Source organism: Opisthorchis viverrini, assembly GCF_000715545.1.
Source record: "Opisthorchis viverrini unplaced genomic scaffold opera_v5_46, whole genome shotgun sequence".
Taxonomy (NCBI): domain Eukaryota; kingdom Metazoa; phylum Platyhelminthes; class Trematoda; order Opisthorchiida; family Opisthorchiidae; genus Opisthorchis; species Opisthorchis viverrini.
Window position 1 is genome coordinate 1129388 of NW_008751703.1, and position 10939 is coordinate 1140326.

General features: G+C 42.1%; 1 protein-coding gene across 1 annotated transcript in view; it reads left to right on the plus strand.

Moving 5' to 3' along the window:
• T265_03340 (hypothetical protein) overlaps window positions 1–10500 on the plus strand; it is a gene marked incomplete at both ends in the record, with an annotated part of 53970 nt that extends 43470 nt beyond the window's left edge. The window contains 2 exons of the mRNA XM_009167801.1: window positions 5593–5854; window positions 10202–10500. Coding sequence (XP_009166065.1) covers window positions 5593–5854; window positions 10202–10292 — 353 coding nt within the window. The remainder of the gene's footprint in view (window positions 1–5592; window positions 5855–10201) is intronic.
• Window positions 10501–10939: the final 439 nt, after the last annotated feature.

The following is a 10939-nucleotide window of genomic DNA, read 5'->3' on the forward strand; positions in this document are numbered from 1 at the left end:
GTAAATGTCAACTATGCAGTGGAGGAGTAATTGACTAACCAGAAGAAGAGCACTATAACACAGATAGTATATCAAGTAAAAGCGAAACTGTACGGCATCAACATATTTGTGAGGTGCAGCGAAAAACTGGCTTAGGCCCACGTGGCAGCGCATCGTACTCCACTGAGTCATTTTCCGATTGAAAGACTGACTTCCGTTGTAGACCATGGGTCCAGACACTGGATACGTTTTGGGCAAAACTCTCTCTCAAGCAACCAGAAAGCGTAGACAGATTTGGAAAAAAGGTCACGGTGAAGGAAACGTTTCTGAGTCTCTACGCTTCCAGGGCAATCAACTAATCGTAGGTAGAAGCGGAAAAATTAAAGTTTTCCGATCTCACTATGTTTTAGATTTACAGCAGATTCATGAGTTCCTTTTGAATAGGTGCTCCCAGGTTGGGAGCTACTACCGGGTCATAGCATCGCGGTTATTTTATCCGCCTTAAACCTAGTCCGGTTTTGTGTTTTGTGCAAGTGAACTAAAGTATCAGTGAACCCGTTTCAACGTATACTATAAGGGTACTCGGCTTTAAAACAAATACTCTTTAGGAGCACTCAAGAATTTTCTCACTTCAAAGGTTTGCTTCTGGAAGTTCGGATAGAACGCTGAAATTACCGAAGGAACCCACGAACTGTTCACATTGTACTACAGTCGTACATTAGATTAGAGCGAACCTGTTTACGCTTATTCTCATATTGTAGCTGTGCTGATTTGCAGTAAGGACTTGTGTTTAGCTCAAGCACGTTTTCGCACCTATCCAAACGACAGATTTCGGTGAAAATACACCCAGCTGTGATTATTATCACCGCCGCTATCATAATCGTGATCATTAATACCAAGAATTATCGTTTAAAACAATTGCTTTTCTCACCGAATGGAGATGGGATATATACATGCTGAGAATAAAGTATTTAAGAATAAAATAGATCAAACTAATCAAATCAACATGATTTTCACCTTCCTGTTGAACCTGTAGGTGTTCCAGGCTCATCAAACATGCGGTCATGGATTTGATTTCCTTGGATGCACTTCCGCATAACGCTTTAAAAAGCTTCACCTACTCCATCAACAAATCCAACGGAGTCGGCTTTGAACAGTAAATTTCTCGACTGCTAGTTGACGAAGGTTTTAACCGTCTATTTTTCCTCACTACAACGAAGAACGGATAATTAGTCAAATATGTGCGCCAGCTTCCTCCGTCTGCCCCGATCGTGAAAGGTCCATGGTATCCCGCAAAACCCGTCAGCTTCTTGCTATGGTAGATTTTTGCCTATTCTTGAGGAAAACTCTGCTGAAACTAGGTGCTTCAACTCCAAAGAAAATTAAGTAGATATAGTGTCTTCAAAGCAGTCTAGGAATGCCAGAAAGCATGCAACATTGCGGTATCCCGCAAAACCCGTCAACTTCTTGCTCCTGCAGGGGTGACTTCTGTCTTTTGCAGGTTTTCTGCCAACAGACATCGACCATTAAACTATGATTGAGGTTCCTTAAACCTTTGTTATACCTACTCAATGGCATCACCTGTTTGGTGATCCAGGTTGTCACCTGTTACGTAAGGCAGAAATTCTAAGAGATACCACGATGAAGAAACTTGCATTTGTCAACACCGTAGTTTGAAACTGTGGTTGTATCACCCGATGTAGGTGAATATGAAATGGACCAGAGGCTCCATATCTGAAAGGCGTCTCGTTAGAAGGAGCTACGGTGCTGTACCGCAGCACTTTCAGGGCACGAGAATAATGGCTTATGCCTTCATGTCCATAGTGCGATGATGGTTATTTCAAAAACTAAATTTTCCTCTAAGTTGGCCACAAGTCCAAGGCGACACTTTTTGGTGCATTCGGCGAGTTTGGGCTGAAACGACGATGATAACTTCAGAGACTTAACCTGGCTTGGTTGACAGAGTAGGCGCTCGTAATTGCCGCAACATTTCCGAAATTTCAAATTGTGTATGACCACAGGTGACCACAAATCAAATTAAAACAGGCATCGAAGAATTATGCTTTTTAGCTTAAGGGACCAAGGAATACTCTTTTGTTTCCCAGTCCTGGAGATATACTAAAAGATATACGAAACCCACGACATTTCAGTATCTATTCTATATGCGCACGAGAGTGCCAGAAGAAAAACTGTGGTATTTCACGGGAAAGTTCATGAAAGTTTCAGAATTTTCCCAAAGTTAGAAGAATAAGAGCAAAAAGAAAACGTTCATGGTTTTGCATACAACGACCAGAATGCTACAAAACCGAAGCGGGCTTATGTGCCATTCTAAACTTATTGCATGACCATATGTACCAAAGGACTGTGGTGGTCAAGATATTTAACACGTGTCGTCTACTAACTGGATGAAACCGGCGGGCTTAGTTTGAAAGCAAGTCTGTGTACACCACCGGAAAAGACCAGATGTCAATGGAGAGCTACAACCTGCACTCTTGTCTTATCAGAGTCCTCCGGTCGCACATTTCTGTTACTTGTCGTACGCAATACACAAACTTCCCATATTACCGCTCTACTTTTCTTTGATGTTTCGGTTCTTCCTTAGTTCGAACTAAGATCGAAGATTCTTAGGTCTTCAAAATAAGTACACTTAAATAAAGCATTTCAAATTAAGGTGGGGGGAGCTCCCAAATAGGTCGGACAAACTGATATCATTTTGAAAAACCACACTAATTCGTTTTTTAAGGGTAAAAAGCGAAGTAAGAACCTAAAGCATGATATGTTTTTTCTGCATGCTTCGAGAATGTAAAACAGATAGCCGGCAGCTTTTGCTCGTCTTGTCATAATGAGAGTGAGTCATGAAGACGGAAGAAGTTCCAGCTGAATGTTTACGCGTCACTGTTTTACATATGGTTTGGATCTAGTACTACCCCAATGTACAGCAACTTTCATTCTGGCCATCTTGTCGGATTTCGAGGAAAAATAGAATTTCAGCATATAGTCATTGAAGGGAACCGGACAACAATGGTCGGAGGTCACTGGTCCAAAGCAACGTTGGTTTTCACCTCGATTTTCCTGCTTGCCCTGGACGCATCAATGTTTAACAACCCCTACTACCATATGCTACATTATTCAAAGGCACATTGATATGGTAGATTTTCGCCCATTCTTGAGGAAAACTCTGCTGAAGCTAGGTGCTTCACCCTAAAGAAAGCAATCTAGGAATGCCAGAAAGCATGCAACATTGGATAACATCAGAAAAATATTGTCTTACCAGGCTACTACTGTGTACGAAGGTTTCCTTCATGAGACCACCGAGAATCATTGATTTTAGTGGGTGCTGCAGTCAGCAAACGATTATCAGTCGGTGCCAGAAGTTCGAGAGCTCACCAGAAAATGGAGTAGTTATTAACCTAAACGTAAACGTATACACAACCTTGCACTCTTGAATGCCCAAGGAAACAGAGGAAGCTTGTTTAACAATACTATATGATTAACAGTAGAAACCCATGGCTTTATATCATTGAACTGTGATTTCAACGCAATGAGTTAGAAGTTTTATTTGGATCAGCCCTTAAGAACATCATAAGCAGTGACATTTTGAGTGAACCTCTTCAGATTCTTGGGCAACCTCCCTGTCTTAATTCTTGGATCGGAGATGATGCTTTTCTGCGGATAGAAATCATCCCATGGTTTCATGTACAGTCTCTCAGAAACTGTTCAGCTGCAGTTGCTCCCTTCTACGGAACCATCTGTTACCATAGTCCTCAGTTGTAGCTTCTTAGCAGCAAGGAGCCATAACGCCCATGTGCCAAATGAAAAAGATAATGTCTTCCAGGCATCCGACCACATCGGGAACTAAGTTATCTAGACTGCAGTAAATCCTGAATGGAAACATTACGTCTGGGAGACTCCTGAAGTAGTTTAGTGCTGGGCCAGAAGATGCTGGTGATTCACGGACAAATCTAATGCCCCCGTACAGAAGTAGTGTCAGTTGATGAGGGTATTGCCATATCTTATGGCCGTATACTACCTACTCACCCAGTTCGCCATGTCACCTCCTCATTTGCAGACATCATCACTGACTGAATCCATTGAGATTTTCGCTGCGATTTCGACAGATAAGCAATTCGTACAAGCCGTCACGAAAAGTACCGGACTGTCAGAGCCGTTCTACACCTTGGGCCATGATATCTTGGATACCTTCTCCCAATTAACAGTAGTTCTTGGAAATACCTAGCGTTGCGCCATGATACACCGTCTTATCCATGCACACTGAAGTCATAAGAAGTTGCTAGATACTGAATTGGGCTTGCAAAATAACCTAATTCTGTGCAAATATGGTCTCCGTACAGGTAACAGATTCTTCGAAGTTATAGAAATACCAGAGTGACTGCTACTTGGAATGAAATAAGTGTCAAAATGGAGTGAACCGAAAATACTGCGACAGTTTAGTGAAATAATTTGTTAAACAGTGTTACACCATCGAGTGGTCTTTGTCCCGTGAACGATTTTCCATCTTTTCCATCAAAACATTTTCCACGATCAAAAATGATGAAATGGTTACAGGGAAACCTTATAGGTGCGACGGCATATATGCTAACAGACGTAGGTCAAACGGACAACTTTATGTGGTAAACAGTGGACATACATCGCAATACTTGCATCTTTACAGTGGGATGGGGGTTCGAATTTAGGCCTATTCCCATTCTCACAGGTACTACCTAGCTTTGGCTTGCACTACAGTTATTATCCACATAGCGCATAGCAGTGGATTCAACCAGCTGAGTGATATCCTCTAACTCTACCTTTGATTGATTTACTCCAGTCCCGTTGAGATATTGGGGCTTTTACACGTTCGAGACCGCCATTCGAATCATCCTCAATTTGTACGGACAAACAGACAAAAGAATTACACTCATGTGCAGGATGAATGGGTAATCACGTGAAGATTTGGCCAACCCCCAGCTAAAACTCCTTTTCGAATTTGTCTCCAGCTGAATGTTCTGTATAGGGACCGCCTCAGGTTCGAATTGGTATGATATTCAACATACCGTTCTATGCTTCCCTGACAGAACCCAATAGCCTACCTTGTGAATGAGTGTGTTCCACCAGTTCCGTAAAATCACGTGTTCAGACAGAACAAAAGTGTGAGAGAAAGCCAGGGGATGATGATGAATCGCCCAGAAGGACGAAATCGGTTGCTGGCTGTCGCAGAATTTTCAGTAGACTTCTATTTAGTGTCCTCTGAGGAAAGTACGGAACGAAATGAAATTGGGCGTCAGTGACAAAGGTCTGGACAAGCCATCGTTACAACGGAACACTGACTCATTTATACTGTATGAGGAAAAAAACATAATATGGGTATCGAGTGACATACACAAGGGAATGACACAATAACTGAAGAAATAACGACGAAATCTATCGGGAGAACGAAGATGGGGACAATGATGGTGAGTTTCACTACAATCAAGAATCGTATAACGAGAGTAAAACAGAAGAATCAAAATGAATAACCATTCTGATATTTTCCAAGCTAAGAACATACAATATAACGCGCATAATAATAGAGTCTAATTCGATGGCGTCTTATGTGTTCTTACATATTAATTTCAGTGACGCATGCCGCCAGTCGAACTGACGCACTCGTTGAGGAAATACTGCGGATATTCCGCGCTGGTCAAACAAGTCATCCGTTGGTCAGGGGATTGGCAATTGACGACGTCAGTCCAATAATCGCTAGTACCTCTGAACCGGTTGAAGCCACTCAGGTTCAAAGCATGAATTTCTGCCCCACATCATGTCAAAAGTCAGCTATCACCTACAGAACTCCAAGCAAATCTTCAGCGTCAGTCATGAATGACAATGAGTACCTAGAGTTCGTATCGTCGTTTCACCCGCCACCGAAGTTCACCGTTTCTTATCTTCCAGATAACCAATATCTTTAAAGTTCACTACCGCAGTTACTTATACATTCCGTCTATCCCAAGTCCTCTGAAGCAGCTTCGGTGGAAAACTTGACCCAAGTCATCAGCTGTGCATCCCTCTTCCTCTCCCAATGATTTGGCTGCCTTGAACTTTGAAGACACGCTGATAGTGACTGGGACCGATAAACAATTGTCGCTAGAGCGCTAGATTTCTGTGCAACACTATCAGGTGAGTGACTTTATCTGCAGCTGCTTTTTAGTTTTGACCGGTCACTTTTATAACCCCACAATGCTACTCTACAGCAGCGTTCCAATAAACTTTGAGTTCTACTTAAAACTTGTAGAATAGTTTGCGCTAGGTGCTATTGCTCAGTTGTTTCCCTGTAAAATCGGTTTTGAATTAGCGAAAGGCTGTTTTTCAGAGGTACGATGGGTTTTAGCTGTGTAAAGTCCATTGCATGCCTTTGTTTTGCCGAGGCGGAAGTATACTTATGTGTTTTTAAGAGGTTAGTCTACAGCACTCTTACACTCAAGCCACGTTGTCCCCCTCCAAACAGTTGTCCCTAGAAAAACCAGGGGCTCTATTTTGATACGGAGGGATACGCACTGCCGAACTCCAGGAAATGTGAAAATATGGTTTTCTCCTGACTCCTTTTTACTAAATAACAACTTCCCACTGCAAATTAACTACCTTTTTCCACGCATGTGAAAGTTACCAGTGAATAAAGAAAACAATAACCCCCATATGAACAAAAAATCTGGCAATCTCGTCCCAGTGGAACAACGTGGTCCCAATAAAAAAACTATTATTAGCGAAATAGTCATTTATCTGCAAATTTAGCTTTGACGGGATACGCACCTCAAACCCAGCTAAATAGCTCTTTCATACAGTTTTCAAGCAACTGCATGTGCTACACCAGGCCGCCTTACGTTTCAGTTAGCAGATATCGCTTCGAGATATCGCAGTATATTTTCATGAAGGATACTACTTGCAAGGTTTCTGACGACTGTTTGATAGTCCAGGACCGCTTTCACCATTTCTTGGAGCTCATCGTGTAGGCACAGTCCCCGAGCTTTCATCAACTTATTCCATATAATAACTAATAAACCTGAAAAATGAAACTGCAGTACGGTTGAGCCCTTCTAATGGTTGTGTACACTGCAGCCAATTGCAGAACGCGCTTCACAACATAGGCTTGGTTTTGGTTGTTAGTTTAGTGTAAGAATGGTTCACATTATTCGCGATCTTAATCGCTTGACAACAAATTAGGTGTCTGGTTGTTAGTTCAATTGTACTGGTTTTTATCCCTGGATGATCACCTACGCTTAAATCAGATGATTATGATCCCCCAAGGTAAAATGCCGTTAATTCAGCTCGGTCGTAAATATTTCACGATACGCGGGCCAACCACGGTAAAGTTACTAAACTTAACTAGTGGGAGAATGACATATGCTTCAAAGATTAATCACCTTAGGAAACCTCTCCCGTTTTATTTCCTGTAGGTACAGCACTTACCACAGCCCATCCATCAGTTGGGCCAAGACGTTCAATGACAATACCGACAATACTCAGCTTATCGTCCCTGTACACCTACTTTCTCCACCGCAAATAAGAGCCTTTGCATTATCGAAATCTTCCGGGTAGAGTTCAGTTATTGCCTTCATGTGACAGAGGGCAGTAGCAATGTGGCCACTTTACAACTACGAAACACAGAGCGAGGTCTAAATTTTCTCCAGGGGAATTGGTCCAAAATAAATTTTCTTCCCTCTTTTAATGTTACCCCCAGTCGGCTATTAATCCTCCGCGGATTAACCGGGACTGCAGTTTGTTGACGTTAGACGATCCCAGATAATAGACCTTGCGATTCAGTCGGGTCTAGTTACCAAGATCATCAGTATGACACTTGGTTGTCAAGGCTAATGTGCAAACACCAAGGCGGAAGATTGACACATTAGAAAATCATGGTTACAGTCAAGATAAACAAAAAGGCATCACCCACAGATGACTGCTAACAAATTTGGACCTCAAACGAAACGGTTCTGGGTCTGATAATTCCATCCAGTCCAGTGTTTCTTAGAAAAAGGATACCGGCATCTTTCTTGACCATTCCGCTCCATTTTTTGTGTGGTATTCACAGAATTATTCATATTTTCACCCAACATGATAATGGATGAGGATTTTGATGTGTAACCGCAACATGGCTCAGTTCCTTTCATTTTCCTTGGAATATTTTGGACCAACAATATCTGAGTTCATCCGCTTGTTGTACTCAGGAAAAAGCATTGCTGACATACACACGACGTTAAGACGAGGATTGTGAAGTGTGGTAATATCCACTTGATGGTGACAGGCTGGGGGACAGAAATTTAGCGTGATCGCCTCTTGCACACTGTCAATTAGGCAAACGGACCCAAAGTTTTTAAGAGGGTTGAGTTCGTTTACTATCATGAAGAACAGAATATGGACTTCACTATTTAAAGATGGAAAGTTGTTTCAACCTGGTATAGTAACATGAAATGCGTCTTCCGTTTGCAGTGTCCAAGGCATGTCGATCGAATGGGACTTTCAGTCAGCTGATGAGGTAGTCAGACAATCTCACTGCTGGTGAATGGTAGGAGCATTTTGTCTATTAAGTCGTCAATTGTTCCAGGTGTGAGCTCACCCGTGAGCTCAAACTTGCGTCCAGATCACGAGGTATCTTTTGAGATTCTGGAAAGTACAGCAAAATGAGGTCTTTAGTTCTTCGGGTGGCCTATAAACGAGTGTAAAAGCGTTAGATATGTTACATTCAGTTTCAGACAGTCCCACGTGCATCTGGTGAGCCGCATGTGAAAAGGTTTTCCGGGATACAAGAACATTCTCAAAGTCCCGACTATTCATGGTTGGCGTTTTCAGACAGTCCCACGTACATCTGGTGAGCTTCAGTAAGGAGGAAATGCCGCAGGTGAAAAGGCTTTCCGGGATTCAAGAACATTCTCAAAGTCCCGACTATTCAGGACTGGTCGAATTGCTTGAATGTACAGATGGTTGATCACAGCGAAGGTCACATCACCCCCAAACTATATGATTACGAAGATCACTTGGTGGGCGCATAGTGCCGTAACCCGCAGCCTGAAACTGCTAACCAAAGAGCCACTTGTTCGAAAGTCCCTAATGAGCTAAACTCCCAGATCGTGTGAACTTGAGATGAAAGTCTCTAAGATCTTTAAGAACATCATGAGGGATTCAGCTGGGTTTCAGGTGAGTATGACGTCAAAACCGAATTGGTATATCCCTGATCCTTTGTTCTCTTTTGAGAAGGATATAAGTAGCTCCAGCACGCAATAGTTTGATGTCTACCCGACCGAGAGCAAGACAGTGAAAAGTTCCCATCTCAATGGATGAAAACGTTTCTGGGTTATTTTCCGGGGTAGAAAACAGTGTTTATCTAAATTCGTTCGATATTCCGACTCTGGTTTAGATAGTTAGATAGTATTCTAGATTAGCTTAGATAAAGCCTTTTACTTTTTGGGGAATTAGTAATACCGAAATTCCTGTGGCACGGTATAACTGTATCTACCTTGTAAGGTGTTACCACCAGTTCATAACTCAGGCAAGTGAAGTCGCTTGCCGAAAAATTAGTCTTATAATTGCAGTTGTTTTTTAGGTGTGGTAGCTAATCTCGCACCGGAGAATCATCATCATCATCATCATAATTTCTTCTCTGAAGACCAGAGGTATTCGGTCCTGAAAAAGCCATTCACTAGGCTTGCCCTCTTGGTTGGAATTCTTAAATGGGTGTAGCACCATTCGATTCTTAACAAATTCCAACATGCTGAGCAAAGCCTCTCTAAACTATGAGTTGTACAATAAATCTCCATATAATTTTATTGTTTTCACCTGTCTTCAGCGCGTCTTGATACTTTCTAGTGAACCCTTCTCATTAGCGCCAACCTCCAACAGTTCTTCAAATAGTCAGTATTAGAACTCATCGGATTTTTTTGTTTTTTGTAAGAATATGCACCAGTTCGAATTGTTTTCATCACATTTATTATCCATCAAATCCATACTTACTAACGATCACTAAGGAACTTTTGCATGATATTCACCATGTGCGGTCACCTCTTATCTACAGTGTATAACTCAGGGGATACTGATCAGGGCCGTCGATCACTGACACATGTAGTCTATGAATCCCCACATGTTCACGGAAAACTTGTTTTTACACAAGATAGGATAAGTAAACAAGCGTGACAGCTAAGCGGATCTGGAGTAATCAGTAGGCAAACGTATATTTTATTTATCCTTATTTTTTCAGTATTAACACCGGCGGCTTTCAGACCACTCAGTTTAACCTTGTCGAACAAGAGCTATACCCCAGTGGTGCTGAATTACGAGAACCGTTGTGATATTGTGGAGTTCTGCAGCCCCTACTTCACCCGTTTGCGAACGCAGCCTGCACAGTCTCATAGGAGAAAGTCCAGCTTTTTTCCGCTTATATAATACGGCTTCCCACACACTGAAATGACCACTGTGATCACACAAATCTTTGAAAACTTGGAGATGCTTCATTTTGATTGCATTTTGTGTACAGGAAACATTTTTCAACAATAAATCATGAAAATTGTAAGATGACATCACTGCATCGTTGCGCTTAGGTTGGAACAAAAGCAAACAGAGAACGGTCTGCAGTGTGAAAAAGCTTGGAGGACATTGAAAAGGAAATCCATCGAATCGGTGTATACAAGTGGTTGCCAGTCTTTGAGGTAGTGAACCTCAGAAATTAATCCCGGGGCGCCGAAGTCACTGTCTGTGTTCACAATTCATTAGCTGGGTAATAAGCATTTCACAGTCAATCTGTCCAGTGAGTGAAGTATATCAGCTCACTCGCGATCCAACGTAACTAGGTAAAGCTCATTGTCGGGTGACCGCAAGGCTGAAATGCATGTGGATGGATGTAAATCATCGGTCATTCGAAGAATTAGTAGCGAAATGGTGGGAGTTTGGGATGCTAAACAGGCAACTGGTGCAGGTGCTCATTCTTATGTCGCCACAA